We start from the raw sequence: 27,697 nt of genomic DNA, 5'->3' as shown, positions 1-27,697 counted from the left end.
CTGAAGGTGAGTGAAGATTACTGCCAAGCACAGCATGACCTTTATGAGGACAAGAAAGCTATAGACATTTATTACCACTCCATCAAGAAGCTGAGTAAGAGCAGTTCCCTGGACCCAGAAGTGCTGAATTGAATCCACAAAGCATTTTCCAATTCAAGTTACTTTACATCATTTCTGTATTTAATTTTTTCACAGCCCTAATGAGTATTTTTTGACTAAATTAATGTCTTGCATGAAACGTCCAACTCCCATGGAAGTCACATACAAGCACATGATTTTTCTTATTACACAATCCAACCAAAATTATGAACAAAATTATGGAGAAACTGAAGAAACGTGGATTACCACAACAGTATTAATAAGAGTATATGAAGCAATGTGCAACACTGCTCTTATGGAAAAGAAGGTATCCATGTTCCTGACTATCCTTTTGATGAAAATGTACCATCCAAACCATATTGCTGATGACCAGTTAAGTCTTGGGAAAATCAAGTTTTATGAAGAACATGGTTATTGTACAGATGCTCACTGTGTGGCAAGTCGTGGAAGAGCTCTACTGTTTGCTGCCCTAGCAAGAAGGTAGAATGAAACCTGAAGATGCAGTGCAGATCAGAAAACAAAAGCAGCATGGAGCTTGTGACATCAAGCAACTGCTGTATTTAGAGAACACCACTCTCAAACGTGTCTGTGCTGCAAAGACTTCAGTGGGCAACAGAACTGAGGTGTCTGATGCTGTCTTGGAAGTAGAACTTCAGACAGGATCTGATTTGTTCCACACATTAGCCAAGAAGTTGGTTCAGCGAGTAAGTCTAATGTATCATATATAGGAGTACTGAAAAGCAGTTTTACCAGGTTATATGTTTGACAGAGCCTCTATGCCTAGGTTGCTATTGTTGTTGTTCAGTCACTAAGTTATGTCCAACTTTTTGCAACCCCATGCACTGCAGCAGGCCAGGCTTCCCAGTCCTTCACTATATCTCCTGGAGTTTGCTCAGACTCATGTCCATTGAGCTGGTGATGCCATCCAACCATCTGATCCTCTGTCACCCCCTTCTTCTCTTCCCCTCAATCTTTCCTAGTATCAAGATCTTTTCCAAAGAGGAGCTCTTTGCATCAGGTGGCTAAAATCTTGAAGCTTCAGTTCCAGTATTGGTCTTTCCAATGAATATTCATGGTTGATTTTCTTTAGGATTAACTGGTTTGATATCCTTGCTGTTAGGTTACAATGAAACTATTTGGACACTTAACAAAAGACCCTTGCTGTCCAGCATTTCAAATTTATCACTCCTCCAAGTTCCTGAAATCATACAATACTGAGTTATGTCTTCTTTGATCTATTCCCATAGCAGAATCTTTTCAATACACAAGAAATTTAGAAAGTTCAGGTACCAAAATATCCAGTGTAACGTTTTATATTTTTTAGTGTTATATATAGAACTAAAACCCTAGGAACTATGAACATTCTAGATCTTATGTGTTTACCCCTTCAGTCATTTCTTACTGAAAGCAGGGCCTATACAGTTATTTGCTTGCTCACAGTACACTTACATTTGCCCACATTCATAAAAGTATACATCATGTTTACATGACCATTGATTCTTATTAATTTTTTATCAAGTCATATGTCACTGTTGTTTAGTCACTAAGTCATGTCAAACTCTTTGAAACCTCATACACTATAGCTCACCAGGCTCCTCTATCCATGGGATTTCCCAGGCAAGAATACTCTGCTGCTGCTGCTGCTGCTAAGTCACTTCAGTCGTGTCCGACTCTGTGCGACCCCATAGACGGCAGCCTACCAGGCTCCGCTGTCCCTGGGATTCTCCAGGCAAGAACACTGGAGTGGGTTGCCATTTCCTTCTCCAATGCATGAAAGTGAAAAGTGAAAGTGAAGTCGCTCAGTTGTGTCTGACCCTCAGCGACCCCATGGACTACAGCCTTCCAGACTCCTCCATCCATGGGATTTTCCAGGCAAGAGTACTGGAGTGGGGTGCCATTGCCTTCTCCTAGTGGGTTGCTATTTCCTTCTCTGGGAGATCTTCCCAACTCAGGGATGGAACCTGTGTCCCCTGCATTGGCAGGTGGATTCTTTACCACTGAGCCACCAGGGAAGCCCACAAGTCATATGCTGTTAATGAATACCGTCCCATAAATCTCATTTGTGCTGTTATGGAAAATCTGCATTTTGAAAATCTACATTGTACAAAGAAGTATATCTTTTAACACCTCCAAGCAAAAAAGCTGTACAATTAATTTAATGTTTGCACTTTTGTGTGCCACAACAGGAAGAGCCTAAAAAGGAATGGGAGAAAGCTATTAAATATTTCCAGTAAGATCTTACCTTTATCTTGTGCAGAATATAAAGAATATGCTCTTTAATTAGTAAGTATTTTTTAAAGGTAAAGATGTTTTGTTATTGTAGCTAAAAATTTCTTAGTCATAACATTTTTGAAGCTCTTGTCATTTTTCTACACCTACAAGAAGTTGTTCACCAGCTATTATCTTTGCTTGAAGTGTGCTTTTTTCCTTCTCTTCCCAACCTCCCTTTCAAAATGAGAATTGGGTTTCTGTTACTGAACTGAACAGACATCTAATTTTTATATGACTTTTGAGTTGTATCCTCACTTGGATACTCGATAATTATATAATTGATCAAATGGTGATGTGTATTAAGGTGAGTTTGACCATATATCTACATTGTCTTATAATATGTGGTTATAGTTCTGTTGGCAAATAATTTGTCAGTGTTTGTCACTTATAAAAACCAAGTGCAAGAGCTAAACATCTAAATAAACAACAAAATGGGGGGGAGACAATATCTAAACTACTTTCTTGAATAAGTGCAATCTACTAAAAACCTTTATCAGTAGATCAAAGTTAATATTTTAATATCTATTTTTAAGTATAACAATATAGATAGAAGAACTACAGAATATTAAGTTAGCTTTTACTTATCCAGAATAAATCCAAAAATATATTTGTAGAATAAGCTCCCTTATATGATCTTATTTGATTGTCTCTGCTTCTAGTATGGTGGAGAAAAAACAGTTTAGGTAAGTTAATTTCTGACCAATATGGGCTTTACTTTCTAGAATAACATCTCAATTTCATGATTTGAAGCCTTGGAGATGGATATAATTAAATATAAGTTAATGGGTAGGTGTAAGGATTTAATGTCAGGTTACCTTTGACTGACTTGAGTTATCTCCCACTCAAGCTAAGGCCGAATTCTTGGAAATCATTAATATAAAACTCTGTGAAATATCTTTTCTCCAAAGAAATTAAATTATGTTCACAAATGTAAATTTCACTTATACTTTTAACACCTCCTGAGTCAGATATAACGTGACAGAATTACATTATTTCTATCAAATTTCCACTAGAAATTCCTCACAAATTTCTTAGAAATACTTATTATTATCACCACTTTCCCTGGTGAAATGTTGAGTTGAGTCTGACTTATTTTGAGGTCACTCCCACTGCCACCAGTCAAACACTTAGGTTTTCCATGGAAATTATAGTTTCCTTCTCTGCCCTTTTCTCTCCCTGTATCTCCACATCAGTTGAAATTACAAAAACTGGCAAGTATATTCAAAACACCATATGCTCTCAATACATATCTGCTGGTTGAAAAGGGGAGGGAGGAAGAAGGAAAGGGAAAAAGAAAGAAGGTAGGAAGAGAAGTAAATTAGTGTGTATTCCACCCCACCAATTGTCTTTCTTCCCTCCTATTTCTCAGAACAACCTACCCAAAATCATATGATATCAAAGGCATCAGGCTCCTTTTATTGCTTCCCCAATACAGTTGCCCCTTGGTTGGCTGAAAAGGGGTTGGTTCCAGGAATTCCTGTGATTACTAAAATTACTGAAATCCACAGATGTTCATGTTCTATATATAAAATGCCTATAAAATGGTATTTGCATATAACATACACATCAACATTCTCTGTATACTTTCTATCATCTCTAGATTATTTACAGTAGGATCTCACTGAGGTTTTTGTTTGTATTTCCCTGATGCTTAGTGACATTAAGCACCTGTTCATGTACCCACTGGCCATCAGTATATGGTGGCTCAAATGGTAAAGAATCAGCCTGCAATGCAGGACACTCGGGTTTGATCCCTGTGTCAGAAAGATCCCCTGGAGGAGGAAGTGGCTACTCACTCCAGTATTCTTGCCTAGAGAATTCCATGGACAGAGGAGCCTGGTGGGTTACAGTCCATGGGATCACAAAAAGTCGGATACGACTGAGCAACTAACTCATTTTCATTATATCTTCTCTGGAAAATGTCTGTTCAGATCTTCTCATTTTTAAAATTTTCATTATTTATTTAGTTATTTATTTATTTATTTTGGCTGCACTGGGTCTTTGTTGCTGTGCATGGGCTTTCTCCAGTTGTGGAAAGCAGGGGCTAATCTCTAGTCAAGGTGTATGGGCTTCTCCTTACAGTGGCTTCTCTCATTAAGGAGTGCAGGCTCTAGAACATGAAGACTTCAGGAGTTGTGGCATGGGGCTCAGTTGCCCAGGGCATGCAATATTTTCCCGGAACAGGGATTGACCCCATATCCCCTGCGTTGGCAGGCAGATTCTTAACTACTGACTACCAGAGAAGTTCCCTCTGCTCATTTTTTGATTGGATTGTTTTTTTTTTTTTTACTATTCAGTTTATGGGTGCGTGCTAAGTCACTTCAGTCGTGTCCAACTCTTTGCAACCCTTGACTATAGCCCTCTGGGCTCCTCTGTCCATGGGATTTTCCAGGCAAGAATACTGGGGTGGGTTGCCATGTACTCCTCCAGGGGCTCTTCCTGACCCAGGGATAGAACCCACGGTTCTTATTTTTCCTGCAATGGGAGGCAGATTTTTTACCACTAGTGCCACCTGGGAAGCTCATTCCGTTTATGAGTTCTTTATATATTTTGATCATTAATCCCTTATCAGATATGTGATTTGCAAATATTTTCTCCCATTCAGTAGACTGCCTTTTCATTACAGATGGTTCCCTGTCCCATACTTTTAGTTTGATGTAGTCTCATTTGTTGATTTCTGGTTTTGGAGTCAAACCCCCAAAAATTCATCACTACGACTGACATCAAAGAGCTTACTGCCAGTGTTTCCCTTTAGGAGTTTAATGGTTTCAGGTCTTACATTCAAGTCTTTAATCGATTTTATTTTTCTATATGGTGTGAGAAAATGTTCTAATTTCAGTTTTTTATATGTAGTTGTTTAGTTTTTCCAGCACCATTTATTGAAGAGACTGCTCTTTGTCCATTGTATATTTTTAGTTTCTTTGCCATAAATTAACTAATCATACATGCATGAATTTATTTCTGGGCTCCCTATTCTGTTCCATTGGTCTATGGAACTGTTTTTATACTAATTCTATACTGCTGTGGTTCCCTGATGTCTCAGATGATAAAGAATCTACTTGCAACGCAGGAGACCCGGGTTTGACCCCTGAGTTGGGAAGATCCCCCGGAGAAGGAAATGGAAACCCTATCCAGTATTTTCACCTGGAGAATTCCAGGGACAGAGAAGGCTGGTGAGCTACAGTCCATGGGGTCACTAGGAGTCAGACATGACTAAGTAGCTAACACTTTCATACTGCTTTGATTACTACAGTTTTATAATATAGTTTTAAATCAGGGCATGTGATGCCCCCAGTTTGTTCTTCTTTCTCAAGACTGCTTTGACTATTTGGGGTCTTTTAAGGTTTTATACAAACTTTAGGGTTGTTTTTCCTATTTCTGTGAAAAATGACATTGGAATTTTGATAGGGATTGTACTGGGTAGTATAGACACTTGGGTAGCACAGACATCTTAACAATATTAATTTTTCCAATCCACAAACTTCTGTTTGTGTTGCAAGCAAAACAGAAGTAAGAAAATATATTTGTAAAAGGTACCACTTACAGAATCAACCAAAAAATGAAAAATACTGACAGCTAAAATTCTACCAAAAACTAAAAATTCAAAATTATGAGGCTTAGTTGAAAGCTGTTAAATGTATAATCAAATGAAAACATACCTTTTCATAAATCGAATGATTTAATATCATCAAGAAGTCTACTCTCTTTAAATTAATCTACTGTAATGCAAATCAAAATCCCAACAGGGTTTTAAGAACTTGACAAGCTGATTGTAAACTTAATATGGAAGAACAAGACCCAAGAATAGCCAAGAGAGTTTCAAAGAGGAACAAATTCAAGGAAATCAAGCTACCAGATATGAAGATAGTGTCAGGAATGAAGACATTGTGGTATCGATCAAGAAAAAGCATCTCTCATTTCAGCAGTTCATACATAGTACTCCTATCTGTTTAGAAATCAATAAAGAAATTTGCCTTTGCTCCATAAAACCCTTAATGGTCTTCTTAGTCTTACAAATGGATCTTATCTAAATGTAAGAGCATGACAGTAGTGGCCAAAATGTTCCTTTTACCACCGTCACTATTCTCCTCAGAGCACATTTTGGCTTCCTAACTATTCTAAATGTTTACCTATTCAAGATATTATGTACTTCACCAAGAACATCACATGGAGTGGTAGACAGATCAGCTGCCAACGTGAGAAGAAAACAAGAAGACTGCTCAGAATACATAAGGATCTATATTCAAACATTATTATTTATATTTTTACAAAATATGAGAAAAAACTGTTGGGAAATGACACAAGACAAAAAGCAGAACACTCAAAGGTACAAGTTAATATTATCTTGACAATAGCTACAATAATATATTGCAAATTATTTACAAAGCATTTTACTACTGTTTTAGTCCTTTTGTTCACAAAAAATGAGGCAAAATTATAAAATAAAAATAGTAGTAGAATAAAATTTTAAATATATATTTATTATTGAAAAAATTTTATAAATTAATGGTAATAGTTTAAAAAAATATCACTCAGTGACCTCCCTGTACAAAGTTCTAGATAGCGACACAAAGAAAGAAAGCTTTATGGGTAAGAAAGGACAGCATGAGGATATTCTGTGTTCTAAGGATGAAGGGTTAAAAAAAATAGAAATAGGAGTTAATAAGTATTATGTAGTAGACAACAGAACAAATCAACAGATGAACATAGTAAGTTATTATTAACAAAGCAGTAAAGACTGAAGGCTGGTTGAAATTTATGTAATTTTTTAGAGAAACAACAGTCACTGCAGGTTGTTGATAGTGGGAGTTAAAAGATGAAAGCAATATCTGAGAAACATAATTCTAACAGCTGTGTGTAGGATGAATTAGAGGGTGAAAGACACTAGAAACAAGGAAGAAACAGTTACAAAGCTGCTGAAGTACAGAGGCATGAAGTACTTGAAACATGAAATAATGAAGACTCAGACAACAGTAAAAGCTATGGAAAAAATTAAAAAATGAGAAAATAAGAGAGGCATTCATTATATTACTCAATTAATATGATTGATTTTCATAAGCACTACATTCAACATGTAGATATACATTTCTAATTAAATAAGGTATTAAATGATCATTGTGCATAATTATACCAACCTCTATAGGATTGTCATAAGAATAAAATGAGATCATGTTATTAAAAGAATTCTCTAATTGTAAATGTTACATAAATATTATCTGTTGTAATTTCTTAGGGAAGAAACAGCTATGAAATAATAGAAATGCTCCAGCCATAAAATCACAACACCTGAATTCAAATTCTGGTTTTATTATTTAATGGTACCTTTAATGTACCTTAAGCAAGTCATTTAACCATTCTGAATAAGAATTTTTAATATGAAAATGGCAGCTAGGTGTACAACCGGCGCACCTTCTCAGGCAGATGTTGACTCTCCAGAACCCCAAGAAGTCTTAGTTAGCAAAGAAGCCTGCTTGCAGTTTAGTAGATAATGTCTCTCTGGGGCTGCGATTGCCCTCTTCTGGCTCTGGCTACCTGTCACTGGAGGGGGATGGTCTGCAGCCGGCTAGTTCTGTGAAAGCATTTCCCCTGAAGTCAGGAACAAGACAAGGGTGCCCACTTTCACCACTACTATTCAACAAGTTTTGGCCACAGCAATCAGAGCAGAAAAAGAAATAAAAGGAATCCAAATTGGAAAAGAAGAAGTAAAACTCACTGTTTGCAGATGACATGATCCTCTACATTGAAAACCTTAAAGATTCCACCAGAAAATTACTAGAGCTAATCAATGAATATAGTAAAGTTGCAAAATATAAAATCAACACACAGAAATCCCTTGCATTCCTATACACTAATAATGAGAAAATAGAAAGAGAAATTAAGGAAACAATCCCATTCACCACTGCAACAAAAAGAATAAAATACTTAGGAATATATCTACCTAAAGAAACTAAAGATCTATATATATAGAAAACTATAAAACACTGGTGAAAGAAATCAAAGAGGACACTAATAGATGGAGAAATATACCATGTTCATGGATCAGAAGAATCAATATAGTGAAAATGAGTATACTACCCAGAGCAATCTATAGATTCAATGCAATCCCTATCAAGCTACCAACAGTATTTTTCACAGAGCTAGAACAAATGATTTCACAATCTGTATGGAAATACAAAAAACCTCGAATAGCCAAAGCAATCTTGAGAAAGAAGAATGGAACTGGAGGAATCAACCTGCCTGACTTCAGGCTCTACTACAAAGCCACAGTCATCAAGACAGTATGGCACTGGCACAAAAACAGAAATATAGATCAATGGAACAAATAGAAAGCCCAGAGATAAATCCACGCTCCTATGGACACCTTATCTTTGACAAAGGGGCAAGAATATACAATGGAGAAAAGAAAATCTCTTTAACAAGTGGTACTGGGAAAACTGGTCAATCACTTGTAAAAGAATGAAACTAGAACATTTTCTAACACCATACACAAAAATAAACTGAAAATGGATTAAAGATCTAAACATAAGACCAGAAACTATAAAACTTTTAGAGGAGAACATAGGCAAAACACTCTCTGACATAAATCACAGCAGGATCCTCTACGACCCACCTCCCAGAATATTGGAAATAAAAACAAAAATAAACAAATGGGACCTAATTAAAATTAAAAGCTTCTGCACAACAAAAGAAACTATAAGTAAGGTGAAAAGACAGCCTTCAGAATGGGAGAAGTCAGAATGGCTGCAATCCAAAAGTCTACAAGCAATAAATGCTGGAGAGGGTGTAGAGAAAAGGCAACCCTCTTACACTGTTGGTGGGAATGCAAACTAGTACAGCCACTATGGAGAACAGTGTGGAGATTCCTTAAAAAACTGGAAATAGAACTGCCTTATGACCCTGCAATCCCACTGCTGGGCATACACACTGAGGAAACCAGAATTGAAAGAGACACGTGTACCCCAATGTTCATTGCAGCACTGTTTATAATAGCCAGGACATGGAAGCAACCTAGATGTCCATCAGCAGATGAATGGATAAGAAAGCTGTGGTACATATACACAATGGAGTATTACTCAGCCATTAAAAATACATTTGAATCAGTTCTAATGAGGTGGGTGAAACTGGAGCCGATTATAGAGAGTGAAGTAAGCCAGAAAGAAAAACACCAATACAGTATACGAACACATATATATGGAATTTAGAAAGATGGTAATGATAACCCTGTATGCGAGACGGCAAAAGAGACACAAATGTATAGAACAGTCTTTTGGACTCTGTGGGAGGGGGAGAGGGTGGGATGATTGGGGAGAATGGCATTGAAACATGTATAATATCATATAAGAAACAAATCGCCAGTTTAGGTTCGATGCAGGATACAGGATGCTTGGGGCTGGTGCACCAGGATGACCCAGAGGGATGGTATGGGGAGGGAGGTGGGAGGGGGGGTTCAGAATTGGGAACACGTGTACACTCATGGTGGATTTATGTTGATGTATGGCAAAACCAATACAATACTGTAAAGTAATTAGCCTCCAATTAAAATAAATAAATTTAAAAAGAGATAAATAGGGGAAAAAAAGAAAATGGCAGCTAGGGAGTTCTCCCATAAAGGTCTCAAGAGATAGATGAAATAATTCATTATAAAATGCCTATCACAGTATCTGAATTATGGTGGATAGTGAATGTATGCCACAGGGCAGTGGAAAAGGAGGCCAAAAATAGAGGTCCATTTTGGCTGACCTTATTGGAAAGCCACAAGCATCTCCAAAGAACTATATCTATGGCCTTCTCCATATTATTTTAATGAAAAATTATATAAGAAAATTCCTTAAGTATCTTATTAATGCTCCACCTTACACAATACCCTCTTATGTATAAGATCCAATTCAGAGCAACCTAAAGAACTGTTAGTCAAAAGCTATGTTAGCAACATGATTTTAAAAACCACAATAATAGGCAGTTAGTGATTTTTTTTTCTTTTTTAATTTACAACATTATCAGAATTCACATTATAATTCTAATATTTATTACTTGAGAAAGAAGTTAAAAAGGACAACCGACCAAAAATAAAAAAGTGCATCCTGAGGAACTTAAACAGTAAGAAGATAGAGAATAAGTTGAAGTTAATCTGATAGAAAGAAATGAATCTGAAGTTCCCTTGGTAAGATCATCCTACCCATGGATCCCAAAAGTAGGACTCAGGGAATAGTTATAAAATCCACTACAGAGCACTTTTATCTCAGAAGAGTTTATGAATCAAGATCTTAAACAACTATAAGCGAGCAATATTCATAAATATTTCCTTTCCATCCTAGACTAATTAAATTCCACTTAACTAGGGGCCTTTAGTATACTATCCATTCAACCTTGCACAACACTGAAGAATGTATTGGAATACAAAAAACAGTATTAGAAACTGCCTTGGAGAAATAAGATCAATACATACAAAAAAGTGCCTTGACAGAAATATAAATAAAATATTTATACAAGAAGGACCAAGAAAGCTTTAGGAAATATATGAAGTGAATCTGGACACATGAAAACCTGAAAGGAGGGATAAGGGAAAAAACTATAGATGAAAGAACAAGTATAAGGCAATGACAGATGTCAATACAGAGATTTACAAGAAGGAAGCATAAAAAACTGCAATGATCAGAATATTAGATATAGACAGACTACAAAGGCCTTGAGTTCCAGGATAAAGAACTGGTACTTTGTTTTGCAAGAATTTATGGATAAGGAGAGAATAAAGCTTTTAAATTAGGAATATTAATCTCATATAATGATTAAAATACAGAGTAAGGGGGAAAAAAGTATCAGAATAGCTACTGGACCATCACTGAGTCACTATTCTATACAGCTGAAATTAACACAACACTGCAAATCAACTCTACATCAATAAAAAGATAAATTTTAAAAAGAAAAGCTACAGGATTTAATTATAGAAATTATTTATAAGATAGAGATTGTTATAAAAACTCATATCCACCCACCTTGTAGTAGAGCTAAATAATTATATACACATTTAACTCCATAAACTTAATTCTTATGCACTGAGCCAAAAAATAAAAGGAGAGACAGATTTCATCCACCCAATTACTCAAGCATTTATTCCCCAAAGTCAACATGAGCTGAGATGGGAGCTATGATTCTACATTCTCTCAGCCAGTCTCAATTCTCTTGTGCCTCTCACAGCATGAGCATCACGATTCTAGTGTTAAAAAAAGATATGGATATTTTTCATATAATGTGTCCTTTAATCTGAAGTAAACCACTTCATCGAATGTTCCATCAAAGAAAAAGAACACGGTAATTTGTTCTAGCATTGCTCTAAAACTGGCTGTGTTAGACTTGATAAAAGATATATTGTACTTTATGTGCTATTTAAGAAACCTGTAAGAATAACTGGCTCCATTTTTGCTTCACATACTGACTTTAGAACCTAACCTCTGCTTAACACCTTTTCTCTTCCTCATCTTAAGCATATAAAGTGTACTGGAGGTAGCAAAACAGAGATTTAGTCCAAAACTATTCATTGAGGACACAGAATTTCCTAAAACTAGTGAAATATTTCAGGGAGCTAAAACCAAGCAAAGAAAACAAACTCTCTGTGGGTGGGTAAGGTTACAGAAAGTGCAAGACAGCTGAACTCGGTGGAACTTAAATGTGAACTGGGTAATAGACAAGTTGGGGGGCAATTATGAAGATCTTGTGAGCACGTCATTTTCTTTTCCCCCATAACCATTAAATTCCCTCTATGAATCAATATTTTGATATAGTATTATAAAATTCTGACAACCTATGTGTTAAAAAGTCTTTTATAACATATAAATTTGCTAAAAACTAGATGAACACTTTAGAAGACAGAAATGTTCTTACTTTTAAAGTACGAAATTGTATTTGCTTTCCTAATTGGTTAATACTTTGGCCACCTGATGTAAAGAACTGAGTCATTTGAAAAGACCTTGATGCTGGGAAAGACTGAAGGCAGGAAAAGAAGAGGACAACAGAGGATGAGATGGTTGGATGGCATCATCAACTCAATGGACATGAGTTTGAGCAAACTCCGGGAGTTGGTAATAGGCAGGGAGGCCTGGCATGCTGCAGTCCATGGGGTCGCAAAGAGTCAAACACGACTGAGCGACTGAACTGAACTGAACTGGGTAAAGTATTTCCAAGTCACAAGTTAATTTATCCAACATCTACTGAGCACCTACTATCCAGGCACTGTGCTGGATGCTATAAGTACAAAGTGAAATAAAATATAATCCTTGTTCCCTTCAAGGAGTTAATAATCTAATAAGGGAGACATACTATAATTAGTGTAATCATGTTATAATCAAAGTACATACAAAGGATACTATGAAAGCAAACAAGAAGGTCAGGAAATGCTTTTTTGAAGAAGTATTAAAGTGAATTTGGAAGGTCATGTAAAAGCTACAGCCATGCTTTCTAACTTGGTTGTGCACAGAACCACATATAAAGTTGAAGTCTAGGATTCACTTTAGATTTTGTGAATTAGACTCTCCAGGGGTGAAACTGAAGAATCAGTATTTTCAACAAGCACCATAAGTGATTCAGAATCACAGCCAGGTTTTGTTAGCAGTAAGCCAGAAGTATATAGACAACTATTCCAGGCAGAGAGAATAGCTTAGTACAGTCAGAGTAAGTGAAATACAGACAGAAAATCAAAGAGAAATCAGAACGAGTACTGATACAACTAATGTGATATTTCAAACAGGATCTAAAGAAGTGATGTGAACTTCTACAACAAAGGGCAATCACCTATGTCATATGTTTTGGGAAATGATTTCTGACATGAACTAGTTTCTTACTGAAGTATATGAAAAAGCTAAATGCAAATATTTTGCATTAAAAGACAAAGTAAAATGCTCCTTTAAAAAAGCAAACAGTGTAAACAACATACAGTTATACTCATAATTTTTATTCAATGCAGTGACCAGTCATTTTTCTCAGGATACACAGGATTATACTGCTTTAACTTGAAAATGTTCATTAAAGTATAAAATAAATCCAAACAGTATTTTGAAATTCCAGCATTAAAACTACAAACTGCTCTTAATGATTTTAAGTTTCCAGACTATTATTTCATATAGCGTATTACTTTCTGACTAAAATTTACTTATAATTGTATTTTTACTCTTAATTCCAGGTAGAAGTAAAGCAGGAATAAGTCATCAAGAAGAAGAATATTCACCATAGTGGGTTAAAAGTCAAACAGAATCTATTCCATTGATCTCTGTTTGCTAAGCAACAAATAGTTCAAATTATCAACTATTTAAATCTCAAATTCATTTCCCAACAAAGACTTCACAATCAAAGATATAGAGAGGAAAGCATCTGACACAAGAATAAGAAAATTCCCTAGAAACCTTGGAAAAAACCTAATATATAAAATGCAAGCCATGGTTATACCCTTTACTAAGAAGTCCTTCTAGTTTAAATTCTTCTAAAACTTACATCATTTAAACAAATCATTTAAATATTCAGTTCAGTTCAGTTCAGTCACTCAGTTGTGTCCGATTCTTTGCGACCCCATGAACCACAGCATGCCAGGCCCCCCTGTCCATCACCAACTCCTGGAGTCTACCCAAACTCATGTCCATTGCATTGGTGATGCCATCCAACCATCTCATCCTCTGTCGTCCCCTTCTCCTCCTGCCTTCAATCTTTCCCAACATCAGGTTCTTTTCAAATGAGTCAGCTCTTAGCTTCAGGTGGCCAAAAAATATTGTAGTTTCAGCTTCAACATCAGTCCTTCCAATGAACACCCAGGACTGATCTTTAGGATGGACTGGTTGGATCTCCTTGCAGTCCAAGGGACTCTCAAGAGTCTTCTCCGACACCACAGTTCAAAAGCATCAATTCTTCTGTGCTCAACTTTCTTCACAGTCCACATGACTACTGGAAAAACCACAGCCTTGACTAGATGAAACTTTTATTGACAAAGAAATGTCTCTGCTTTTTAATATGCTATCTAGGTTAGTAATAACTTTCCTTCCAAGGAGTAAGCGTCTTTCAATTTCACGGCTGCAATCATCATCTGCAGTGAATTTGGAGCCCCAAAAAATAAAGCCAGCCACTGATTCCACTGTTTCCCCATATATTTGCCATGAAGTGATGGGACCAGATGCCATGATCTTCATTTTCTGAACACTGAGCTTTAAGCCAACTTTTTGACTCTCTTCCTTCACTTTCATAAAGAGGCTCTTTAGTTCTTCTTCACTTTCTGCCATAAGGGTGGTGTCATCTGCATATCTGAGGTTATTGATATTTCTCCCAGAAATCTTGATTCCAGCTTGTGCTTCATCCAGCCCAGCATTTCTCATGATGTACTCTGCATATAAGTTAAGTAAGCAGGGTGACAATATACAGGCTTGACGTACTCCTTTTCCTATTTGGAACCAGTCTGTTGTTCCATGTCTAGTTCTAGCTGTTGCTTTCTGACCTGTATACAGGTTTCTCAAGAGGCAGGTCAGGTGATCTGGTATTCCCATCTCTTTCAGAATTTTCCAGTTTATTGTGATCCACACAGTCAAAGGCTTTGGCATAGTCAATAAAGCAGAAATAGATGTTTTTCTGGAACTCTCTTGCTTTTTCCATGATCCACCGAATGTTGGCAATTTGATCTCTGGTTCCTCTACCTTTTCTAAAATCAGCTTGAACATCTGGAATTTCACAGTTCATGTATTGCTGAAGCCTGGCTTGGAGAATTTTGAGCATTTCTTTACTAGTATGTGAGATGAGTGCAATTGTGCAGTAGTCTTGAGCATTCTTTGGCATTGCCTTTCTTTGGGATTGGAATGAAACCTGACCATTTCCCGTCCTGTGGCCACTGCTGAATTTTCCAAATTTGCTGACATATTGAGTGCAGCACTTTCACAGCATCATCTTTGAGGATTTGAAATAGCTCAACTGGAATTCCATCACCTCCACTAGCTTTGTTTGTAGTGATACTTCCTAAGGCCCACTTGACTTCACATTCCGGGATGTTTGGCTCTAGGTGATCACACTATTGTCATTATCTGGATCGTGAAGATCTTTTTTGTACAGTTCAGTCCTTCTAAACCTTAAACCATTAAAAAAAAAAAAAAAAAAAACCTAATGACTTATAAGGGGCTTCCCAGGTCACTCAGGGATAAAGAATCCGCCTGCCAATGCAGAAGACATGGGTTTGATCCCTGGGTCAGAAAGATCCCCTAGAGAACGGAGTGGCAACCCACTCCAGTATTCTTGCCTGGGAAATCCTATGGACAGAGCAGACTGGCAGGTACAGTCCATGGGGTTGCAAAAGAGTCAGACATGACTTAACAACTAAATAACAACAAATGAATAATAGACAGGACAAATATTCATTTACCAAAGTGAATCCTACTGCCAAATAATGCATAGTAATTCCCTGGAGGGGCACATTTGGTATAGAAGCAATAGCAGTTAAAAATCAACAGACTAACCACATACACCTATTTGAAGAGAACAAATAATAGTAATCAGCTAATGACAAGAATAATTCTTATACTTCATATAACAAATCATCCTTTCTCAGACCTAATGTACTTTTTAAAAGTGATATTACCAAGATGCCTTAATTTCCAGATGAAATACAGGAATTAAATTATAGTTACAATTATAGGCTATAGTTGTCAGCTTGTTAGGTTAAAATGATCTATTGATATAGACTGTAAATTTGTTTCTTGGGTCATGCACTGCTTCCTTTCTGCTCCTACAGCATTTTATACATACTTCTATTCACTTTATTTTAAGTACCTAAGTCCTATAAAATAAAAAAAAAAAAACAATGAAATTAAAAGACACTCCTTGGAAGAAAAGTTATGACCAACCTAGATAGCATATTGAAAAACAGACATTACTTTGCCAACAAAAGTCCATTTAATCAAGGCTATGGTTTTTCCAGTGGTCATGTATGGATGTGAGAGCTGGACTGTGAAGAAAGCTAAGCACCGAAGAATTGATGCTTTTGAACTGTGATGTTGGTGAAGACTCTTGAGAGTCTCTTGGACTGCAAGGAGATCCAACCAGTCCATCCTAAAGGAGATCAGTCCTGGGTATTCTTTGGAAGAATGATGCTAAAGCTGAAACTACAGTACTTTGGCCACATCATGCAAAGAGTTGACTCATTGGAAAAGACCCTGATGCTGGGAGGACTGGGGGCAGGAGGAAAAGGGGACAACAGAGGATGAGATGGCTGGATGGCATCACCAACTCGATGGACATGAGTTTGAGTGAACTCCGGGAGTTGGTGATGGACAGGGAAGCCTGGTGTGCTGCGATTCATGGGGCTGCAAAGAGTCGGACACGACTTAGCAACTGAACTGAAATGAACTGAAGTCCTGTAAAGAAGGTGGTACCATCACAAGGTAATAGCCAAGGAAACAGGCCTAGTAGGGCAAAGTGACTAACCGAAATCACCACTGAACCACTGAACCCAGATTTCAAACTCAGATCTAACTGCAAAACTCCTTCCACACTGCCTCACATGGTAGAGAGGAACCATAGGACTAGATGAATCATACCTAGGTAACCAAACTGACTGCAGTTTCTTCTATAACTGCTTCTGAAGTAGCTAAAATAGATCTATCATATCTGACAAACCAAAGGTGGTGACAGATATTTGCGGGTGGAGGTGTGGAAGCTCTGCTTAGTACCTGAGCTCCCTCATACAATTAGGGAATATACCACTTTACGAGTCTTCACCGAAGGCAGAGGCCCCCTCCCTATACAGAAGCCAACAATGCCACATAGTCATTCTTCCTGTCACCGCTGCAGCATGGACATGAGCACTTAACCTATGCTCTGCCAACGTGACATTCCCATCAAGTACTCTGAATTAAAAGCTGGAGATGGTAAGAAACTGGGACAACAAAGGTCAGATTTTGGCAGCAGTAGCAACATTAAGTTTCAAAGGCAATGGTGGCAGCTATGTAATAGCTGAGTCTGCTGCTGCTGCTAAGTCGCTTCAGTCATGTCCGACTCTGTCCGACCCCATAGACGGCAGTCCACTAGGCTCCCCCATCCCTGGGATTCTCCAGGCAAGAACATTGGAGTGGGTTGCCATTTCCTTCTCCAATGCATGAAAGTGAAAAGCGAAAGTGAAGTCCCTCAGTCGTGTCCAACTCTTAGTGACCCCATGGACTGCATCCCACCAGGCTCCTCCGTCCATGGCATTTTCCAGGCAAGAGTACTGGAGTGGGGTGCCATTGCCTTCTCTGAGTAGCTGAGTCTAGCCTTCAGCAAGCTGAGGCTGCATTCCTGTCATCAGACTGGTTTTATGCTATGATTTTTAGACACGTCTTTTCTGTTACATAGTCTCTCCTGTTTCTGACTCTTCAAGGGCTCAACCCTCCCAGCAAATTGGTAAACTAATCAATATGTTTTCAATAAATATCTTTTCTACTTGAATCAGACAGAATTGCCTTCTGTTACCTACAATTAAACCCAGACTGAGGCACTGAATAATTAAATAAGGGACACTGAACAATTACACTTTATCAAATCTTCCTACCTTAGTATTTATTGATTGCTGTTTTATATAATTTGCCATTATAGTCTTAAATTAAAACTACTTTATACATGACAGTGTGCTGTAACAATAACAAAGTAACTTCAAATTAGGTTTCTTTATGTTTTTCAAAAACAACACAAATATAACAACAGTCATCTAAAGGCAATTTTCACTGAGGTTCAGAGTTAACCTTTATTAAGAATTCTTACCTGTCAGGAATACCTAGTCTCTTGACACTTCTATAAACAGAAAGAGTATTCGCAACATGTCGATAATTAAACCAGAATCTGGACGTACAAACCTAAAGTATCAAAACAAATATATTATTTGTAGGAATCAAAATAAACTACAGAGTTACAAAATTACTTTTAAGTAGGATATAGAGATGCCTAAAAAGTGTATCATAATCGGGCCTACAAACAGGAAAGCAGCTAAAGAATTGTCAATAAAACCAACCTCCCTAGAAAGAAGTCTTTCATAACTGGTCTTAAATTAAAAAAACTATTCAGCTTAAGAGAAAACAAATCTTTATGGCATTTAATCAAATATTGAATCAACTTAGTTACTCTCAATTTATGTGATCCTATAACGTTCTTATTCCTAAAATATTAAATTTTTTAGAATCCAAGACAAGGAACATAATCTCATCACAGAATAGAAGAGAAAATTAACTATACTGGGTTATATACTATTCCTTTCACTCTGGATAGCTTCCTAATTTTAGTTGTGAAAAATGTAAAATAGAGATAAAAACAGAGCATAGAATGATTTTATATGCACATAAGAAAATGCATCATAAAGAAGCTATTGAACTGAACAGAAAACCAGAAATGATTCCAACAAACTTTACACTTGAAAAAAAAAAAAAAACGGATCCCTAAAAAAGACACCAAGGATACAAGGAAAATCTAACATAGTGCCTCAGAAGTCAGCCCTCTCGGGCATCTATTCCAAAGGAAAAACCAGAGACTGGGGTTGGTTGGTAGTGTACCTACTTGCTAGCATCCTACCTCCTATCACATACTTCTACTGAGGTTTAAGTATAATGACAGAAAACATCACAAACGTTCTTGCCCCTGCAAGTGGAAAGGAACAAGCCTTTTTTATTACAACGAATTTTCAACCTGGAATCCAATAAGGAAAACACTAAAATTTTTGACTACATTAAAGAAAAACATACCATATAATCCTAACAGAAATGAAAAACTTGAAATAATTATAACTTAATAAGATGAACAACTCCATTCTGAAAAATGGGCAAAGGATAAGACCAAGCATTTCATAACAAAGGTATTAAAAATGGACAGTGAAACTTTTAATAATGCTCAACTTCTGTCATAATTTTAAAAACATAAATCAAATTGATAACCATCCAAAAGCCTGACAATTCATATTATTGGGAAGACTGTGGAGCATGAACACTTATATCCTACTTATGGGAAGGTAAACTAATATAAACGTCCTAAGAGGGTAATTTGCAATATACACCAAGTTTTAAAATGTACTTATTTTTTTATTTGGCTCATATAAGCATGCAAAATTAATGATCAGTGATCAGTGCAAAGAAACAGAGGAAAATAATAGAATGGGAAAGACTAGAGAGCTCTTCAAAAAAATTCAAGATACCAAGGGAACATTTCATACAAAGATGGGTACAATAAAGGACAGAAATGGTATGGACCTAACAGAAGCAGAAGATATTAAGAAGAGGTGGCAAGAATACACAGAAGAACCATACAAAAAAGATCTTCATGATCCAGATAATCACGATGGTGTGCTCACTCACCTAGAGCTAGACATCCTGGATGTGAAGTCAAGTGGGACTTAGGAAACATCACTACGAACAAAGCTAGTGGAGGTGATGGAATTCCAGTTGAGCTATTTCAAATCCTAAAAGATGATGCTGTGAAAGTGCTGAGCTTTGGAAAACTCAGCAGTGGCCACAGGACTGGAAAAGGTCAGTTTTCACTCCAATCCCAAAGAAACGCAATGTTAAACAATTTTGAAACAACCAAACAACAGCACTCATCCCACACACTGGCAAAGTAATGCTCAAAATTCTCCAAGCCAGGCTTCAACAGTACATGAGCCATGAACTTCCAGATGTTCAAGCTGGTTTTAGAAAAGGCAGAGGAACCAGAGATCAAATTGCCAACATCCACTGGATCATTGAAAAAGCGAGAGAATTCCAGAAAAACATCTATTTCTGCTTTATTGACTATGCCAAAGCCTTTGACTGTGTGGATCACAATAAACTGTGGAAAATTCTTAAAAAGATGAGAATACCAGACCACCTTATCTGCCTCCTGAGAAATGTGGAAAAAATAGCTAGAACTGGACATGGAACAACAGACTGGTTCCAAATAGGAAAAGGGGTACGTCAAGGCTGCATATTGTCACCCTGCTTATTTAACTTCCATGCAGAGTACATCATGAAAAATGCTGGGCTGAATGAAGCCCAAGCTGGAATCAAGACTTCCAGGAGAAATATCAATCACCTCAGATATGCAGATGACACTCCCCTTATGTCAGAAAGTGAAGAACTAAAGAGCCTCTTGATGAAAGTGAAAGAGGAGAGTGAAAAAGTTGGTTTAAAACTCAACGTTCAAAAAACTAACATTATGGCATCTGGTCCCATCACTTCATGGCAAACAGAGGGGAAACAATGGAAACAGTGACAGACTTTATCTTTTTGGGCTCCAGAATCACTGCAGATGGTGACTGCAGCCATGAAATTAAAATATGCTTGCTCCTTGGAAGAAAGCTATGACTAACCTAGACAGCATATTAAAAAGCCGAGACATTACTTTGCTGACAAAGGTCCATCTAGTCAAAGTTTGTTTTTTCCAGTAGTCATCTATAGATGTGAAAGCTGGACTATAAAGAAAGCTGAGCACCGAAGAACTGATGCTTTTGAACTGTGGTGTTGTCTTGAGAGTCCCTTGGACTGCAAGGAGATCCAACCAGTCTATCCTAGAGGAAAGCAGTCCTGAATATTCATTGGAAGGACTGATGCGGAAGCTGAAACTCCAATACTTTGGCCACCTGATGCAAAGAACTGACTCATTTGAAAAGACCCTTATGCTGGGAATGATTGAAGGCAGGAGGAGAAGGGGACACCAGAGGATGAAATGGTTGGATGGCATCACCGCCTCAATGGACATGTATTTGAGTAAGCTCCAGGAATTAGTGGTGGACAGGGAAGCCTGGCATACTGCAGTCCATGGGGTCGCAAAGAGTTGGACACAACTGAGCAACTGAACTGAACTGAACTGAAGCATGCAAAAATATGTATTCAAGGATTTTCACTATACTATTGCCTATATTAGCAAAAACCAAAACCAAAAAAGGTAGAATCAAAATCACTACCCATCAGTATTACTTTTTTCACCATGAGTATGGATTATATAACTTTTATTAAACAGAGACAAAAATGTTTTAATCAAAGCAAATCTTGAAACTAAAATGGAATCCAATTTTCTTCTATCTCCCTCTGGTGGCAAGTTTTCTCAGTCATATTACAAGAGCAAAGGGTCATTTCATTTACCTCTGATCATCCAGTCAAGACTAAAATTAATTCAAACTGGGGGGAGGAGGGGCAGTTGGAATATATATATATTTAATTTGAAAAAATAACATTGAAAGAAATGTATGTTTTATACTTTCAACTCGGCCCTTCCTGGTCAAATATCATAATTTTCCATTTAAGAAAGTACAATTTACTGAAGTCTCGCTCTAGTAAATCTGGGTTAACGTGTAAAAGTGTTAGTTGCTCAGTCTTGTCCAACTCTTTGTGACGCTATGGACTGTAGCCCACCAGGCTCCTCTGCCCATGGAATTTTCCAGGCAAGAATGCTGGAGTGGGTGGTCATTCCCTTCTCCAGGGGATCTTCCCAACATAGGGATCAAACCCAGGTCTCCCCAGTAGCATTGCTGGTAGATTCTTTACCGTCTGGGCACCAGGGAAGCCATTAATGTGTAAAATATTGCACAAATATGAAAACAGCAGTTGTTAAATACTCAGTGGTAATTCTTTTTCACCCTCAGTTTCTCTATGGAGACCCAGGTTGCTGAGATTAGAGAGGGGGTGTTTCAAGAACATGGAAGTTCCCAGAACAAGGAAGAGTTTAATGTGTGTGTGGTATGAGATAACAGGCTTCTATTCTAAAGGAGCCTTTTGGAAATTAGCTGTCTGCACATAGGCAGTTATTCCCTCTTTTAAGAATTTCCATAAAGCGACCAACTGGAAGTGCTCTTAAGTTTCCTACACTTTCCTGGTGGCTCAGAGAGTAAAGAATCTGCCTGCAATGAGCGAGACCCAGGTTCATTTCCCAGGTAGGGAAGATCCCCTGGAGAAGGAAATGACAACCCACTCCAATATTTTTGCCTGGAAAATCCCATGGACAGAGAAGCCTGGCACACTACAGTCCATGGGATCACAAAGAGTCAGACACAACTGAGCGACTAACACTTTAGTTTTCTACAAAACAAGTTATCTTCTCAAACTGGTGGATCATGGCCTGCTACCTCACAGTTTTGTCCAATTTAAGGGATCACTAAAACCTCTCCTCTTCTCATGAGCAGCTTTTGTTCAATTCCTTTATAAAATCTCTTATGAGGTGGTAGCATATAAAAGGTATTTGTTCCTGAAGAACAAGAAAATGAGTCATGAACCCGAACAAGGAAATGAGTCATGAGACATGTTACTATTCTATTTAATCACAATAACATAAAATTAATCTGTCTCCTTCTAAACATTTCTGTATAACTTGAATTTTCTACAATGATCATTTATTTTTGTAAACAAAAAAAAATTTTTTTAAGAAAACAGCCAAAGTAGAGAGTTTCTATAAACTAACATTATAGATAAGAAATATTCAATGTAAGTTACTAGTTTCTGTCATTAAAATACCACTACACTTCATAAAATACTTCCCTTAACAACAGGATCTCTAGCTTATCTTTCTGTTTATTTACACATCACCACTTGACAGATATACTGGAAGCAAAGAATATTATTAGTTGATGTGGTCAATTTAAAATATAGCCATATAAATATAATTTCTGTTATAAAAAATAAATTTTATTCTTAAGAATTTGATTCACACAAAATTTCTCAGACACGTATCTAATGTAAACAAGGTAAACCTTTATAGAATACATACCAAAACTGCCCAGTTGTTTGTATGGCCACTTCTAAAGAACTGTTCTGCTTGATCCTAGTAATCAAATAATAGCAAAAAGATTAGAAGAAAGTCAAATTTCCCAGAATAAAGACTGATAAAGGGCAGTTAAGACACATGGAATTTTTAGTTACAATAAGTCATCACCACACAAGTTTATAAATATTCAAGTATTTGACTTTATGAAAGCCAAAATAATTTTATTTGGGGGGTTATTGTGAGAGGGGCTGTTTTTAAACATTTTATCTCAAATAGTCAGCTCTTCCTCATATGCTTCCAGTTTTCCAGTCAGTCTTTAAATTGTGAATGACTTATTTCATGTCTTCATTCTACACATAACAATATCCTTCCTGCTGAATAGAAATGAATATTGAGTGCTTCCTATTATTTTATTTGAACTCACCAAAATGTCTGATTGAATACATTCTCTACCATACTTCCATGTACCATTTTACTATCTGTTAGAGTAAATCTTAATTACATTTGCCATCATGGAACATTAAAAATCTCAACATCCAATACCATCCAGACTCCTAATGAATATGATTTTTATTATATATTAAAATAACAGTGAATATAAACCATAATGATCTCAGATCTGCTCCTAAACAGCATTAACTATGAGAACAATCAGACTGCCTGGATTCAAATCTGGACCCTACTACTTACTAGCTGTATAAACTTAGGAAAGCGGCTTAACTTCCTGTGCTTCTGCTTCCCCATCTATAAAATGGTAGCATTATCTGACACATAGAATGTAGGAATGGTGATTGGAATATAATAACTGCAAAACACATACTAGCTCTTTTAATTTTCAGCTAGGAATAAAATTTCCAGAAGAATGAAATTAAAAAATCACTCGAGTGCATGTGTTTGTGTTATATATATATATACCTGTCACGTCTTATAGACAATCCAGAATGAACTTTTTGGCCAACCCAACATATATCTCTTTATAAACTTCTCAACAGTTGAATAGATGCTAAAGAAAGCAACATGCATTAGTGAGCTAGGAATCTGAAGATCTGGTTTCAGCCCAGATCCTATCCCTTACCTGGTTGTGAGTCTAGACTGTCATTTAGCTCGATTTTCCTCATGTAGAAATGAGAACTGACCCAATAATCTCTAATGTCACTTCTAGCTCCAAAATTCTCACATTGCTAAGACTTCAGTGAAAAAAACTGAGATGTCAAAACTCTTCTGTGATTGTTAAGATAATATAGACACTGCAAAGTTATTCAACCACATATGGTTAGTGGAGCACCTATTATGTGCCAGGTACTATGTAATGTACAGTGATTCAAAAATCACTTAAAAACCATGCTGCCTTCTCTCAAGGATCCCTGAGGTCAATAAAGACAAGCATGCAAACACATTACACTACAATATAATATTCATTCATTCATCACATTCATTGGGTACCACATGCCAGCTACTGTTCTCAATGCTCAGAACACAGCAATGGGCGAAACAATGCTAGTACTTGCCTCCAAAGAGGTTACATCAAACAGATAAGGATAAACAACAAATTCTCTAAAGGTAAGATATACAGTATCATAAAAAAGTATAATAGGGGGACCTGACCTGGGGGAAGCCCAGCAGGGATGTCAGGGGAGGTTTCTCCAGGGAAATTTGGGTTATGATTCAACAGATAGAGAGGGAAAATAATTCCAAACAGAGAGAACATTACCCAAACGCCAGAAAGGAACTTAAAGGTTCTAGAAACTAAAGGAAAATTAGCATAACTAGAAGTTTTAAAGAGAGAGAGGGGAGACAGAACCAGAGTGCAGGCAGGAGCCTATGGGTCATAACCAAGATTTAGCTCTTTATCCTTAAAACAACATTAAAGTATATATAGGTGACATGGTCAGATTTGTGTATTTAAAAGTTACTCTGGCTGAGGCTTGGAGAACAGACTGGATTGAAGAAAGAATGACCTGAGGCAGACCAAGTAGGCAGCTATTGCCCTATAAATGAAAGATGATGGAATAATAGTGAGTACAAAGTATACATGGGTTATAATATGATAGACGAATGCTATACTAGCCAAGTGCACACAGTACAACAGTAAGTGCAAAATAAAGAAAAGGGAAAGGTTCTACAGGGGTTAACTTTTACTGCATTTTAGTAAATGAACAAACAAAGAAACAGGAAGAATAACACAACAGAATGTAAAAAAAACACAACTATGTAACTACAAAAAAGAGTAATAAAATCCAAAACAAAGTATACAGAATAATCTACTAAAATATATAAGAAAAATAGAATTTCTATACATATTTATATTATCTAGACAACATGCTTCATAAATAGTTAATATATAAATTAGCAATAATTCATGAATATAAAGAAAGCATGCATGCTTTCTTTTTAAAATGGTAGAGTTGCATATTTAAAAGCTTTCAGCATTAGTCTAAGCTCAACGTCTGAGATCAGTCCTGGGTGTTCATTGGAAGGACTGACGCTAAAGCTGAAACTCCCAATACTTTGGCCATCTCATGCGAAGAGTTGACTCATTGGAAAAGACCCGGATGCTGGGAGGGATTGGGGGCAGGAGGAGAAGGGGAAGACAGAGGATGAGATGGCTGGATGGCATCACTGACTCGATGGACGTGAGTCTGAGTGAACTCCGGGAGTTGGTGATGGACAGGGAGGCCTGGCGTGCTGCAATTCACGGGGTCGCAAAGAGCCGGGACACGACTGAGCGTCTGAACTGACTGACTGACTAAGGTCTGAGATGGTGGGGAGAATGGGCTCCTATATGAAGACTGGGACGTAGGCAGAGACTAGATCATGATGTTTACACTTTACTCCGTCCAAAAACACTGAAAGTATGCAATCTAAAGAGTAATCTGATCAAACTTACTTTGATGAAGACTAAAGAGAAGGAATTTGGAAGCCTGAAGAAAACAAGATAAGGTTACTGAAAAAATCTAGGCAAGAAAAGACGAGGGCCTGCATCAAGTCAGTGGAACTGAAGAAGTGAAAGCAATTTTAAATATTGAGAATACAGAATTTAGTGATGATTAAAATGTGAAATAGAGGAGTTCTTTTTTTTTTTTTGTAATCCTAGGTTTCCAGCACAGGAGAAACCCCATAGGAGGTGGGGTAGGTCCGAATATAAAACTTCGGACACAAATTTTCAAACGTCTGCTATTCTGAAAAATGATGCTAGAGATGTAGGCTGCAGAACTGGACGAAGGTATTATCAGAGTACAGGGGAGAATAAAGGCTTTATATCTGGCCAGAACTTAGTGTGAGTCAAAAACAAAACACTGTACCCATCTGATTCCTAGTAGAGCGTTGTAGTTTGGTAGTGGGGACGTAGGCGCGGCACTCTAGAGCTGACCTTTCACCTACTAAGGACTGCACGCTCTTCGGAGCAAAGGATCACGCCCTCTCCCGCCGCCCAGCACTTGATTCTTTTTCATTCGCCATTTTAAAAGGCTGAAACAGACAGTCACTGTCCTCTCCGTTCCCTGCGACACCCTCCCCACAGCACAGTCAGCTTCCAGGAGGCTTCCCTCCGTGGCTGTGTATCGGACATCTGCTGGACGCTTACAGCCACGACACAGCTGTCCCCCGCAGGGCCCTGTCGTTCAGAGGGACTGACTCCTACCTCGATCTGACTAGCGGCCAAGCTGCCGAAAGGCAAGAGCAACAACCCTGCCAGAGCAGTCAAACCCTGGCTGAGAAAACAGATGTCGACCATGTTTGCCGGCTTCAGCGCACCTGGAGGGGCGGGACGAGTGCCGTAAAGCAGCGCGGGGCGGGATTTGCGTAGTTTTTTTTTTTCTTTTCTTTGCGACACCTGCCCCCCTTCTAGAGAGCGGCTCCCTCGCCAGCTTTCAAAAGCCTGCCTTTCCAGTAGCTGGGACTGAGTTTGAACCTTGAACTAAATTTTCAGGTTTTGTATTATAAAATGGACGTTTTAAAAGTTTTTTGAAAAGCAATGGAGAAAAACTGTGAGAAGAAGCTTAAGAAGCTATTATTTCCTTTTTTGGTTAGTGTTGCCCATTCTTTGACTATATGAAACATGATGTGATGTGGAAGAGTAAGCTTTGGGGTACAAAAAGGTGGTTAATTGGATCAATTGCAAATGAAAACATGGGTGAGCGCTCCAACTCTTATACTTGGGGTCTATTACCTGTTAAACGTATGAACATGGAGAAATTAGTTACATTTTTGTTTATTTTGTAATTATAGAGCTAAAACATATCAGAGTCTGAGGATTTAATAAATCGTGTGTATTCATTCCATTATGTTTATTATATTCATTTAGTTTTAAATTCTGCTTTGCATCTAGCATGACATAAAAGTATTTATGCTGCTTCATAATCTTAGTAATTTTAACATTTAATGTGACATGGAGTTCTGTCCCTTACTGAGGCCTAAGCCAAAGTAATTGCCCGTCTTTTGGGCAATACACAGTCTCTAAATTTTAGTATTAAAATAATATTATAAAGAGTTCTCTTTGGACAGTTTTTTTTACATTTCTGAATTATTTTCTTTGGATAATTTTCCTAGAATGAGTATCTTGAGTCAAAAGACACAAAAGCTTTAGTGGCTATGAATGATGTTGCTTTCCAAAGTGTACTAA

The 27,697-nt window shown here is 37.3% G+C and overlaps 1 protein-coding gene and 1 pseudogene across 1 annotated transcript in view; one reads left to right on the top strand and one right to left on the bottom strand.

Moving 5' to 3' along the window:
* LOC120861069 (GPI-anchor transamidase) overlaps nt 1-26,860 on the bottom strand; it is a 145,240-nt gene extending 118,380 nt beyond the window's left edge. Inside the window, exons 1-3 of the mRNA XM_040236739.1 lie at nt 26,717-26,860; nt 23,080-23,133; nt 18,124-18,215 (exon numbers count right to left, since the gene is read on the bottom strand). Coding sequence (XP_040092673.1) covers nt 18,124-18,215; nt 23,080-23,133; nt 26,717-26,809 — 239 coding nt within the window. The 5' untranslated portion in view covers nt 26,810-26,860. The remainder of the gene's footprint in view (nt 1-18,123; nt 18,216-23,079; nt 23,134-26,716) is intronic.
* On the top strand, nt 285-13,564 carry LOC120861070 (annotated as a pseudogene).
* Nucleotides 26,861-27,697: the final 837 nt, after the last annotated feature.

This window comes from Oryx dammah, unplaced genomic scaffold, assembly GCF_014754425.2.
Source record: "Oryx dammah isolate SB20612 unplaced genomic scaffold, SCBI_Odam_1.1 HiC_scaffold_11222, whole genome shotgun sequence".
Lineage (NCBI taxonomy): Eukaryota > Metazoa > Chordata > Mammalia > Artiodactyla > Bovidae > Oryx > Oryx dammah.
Note: the sequence above shows the minus strand (reverse complement) of the source record. Positions and strands in the feature narration are given on the sequence as shown.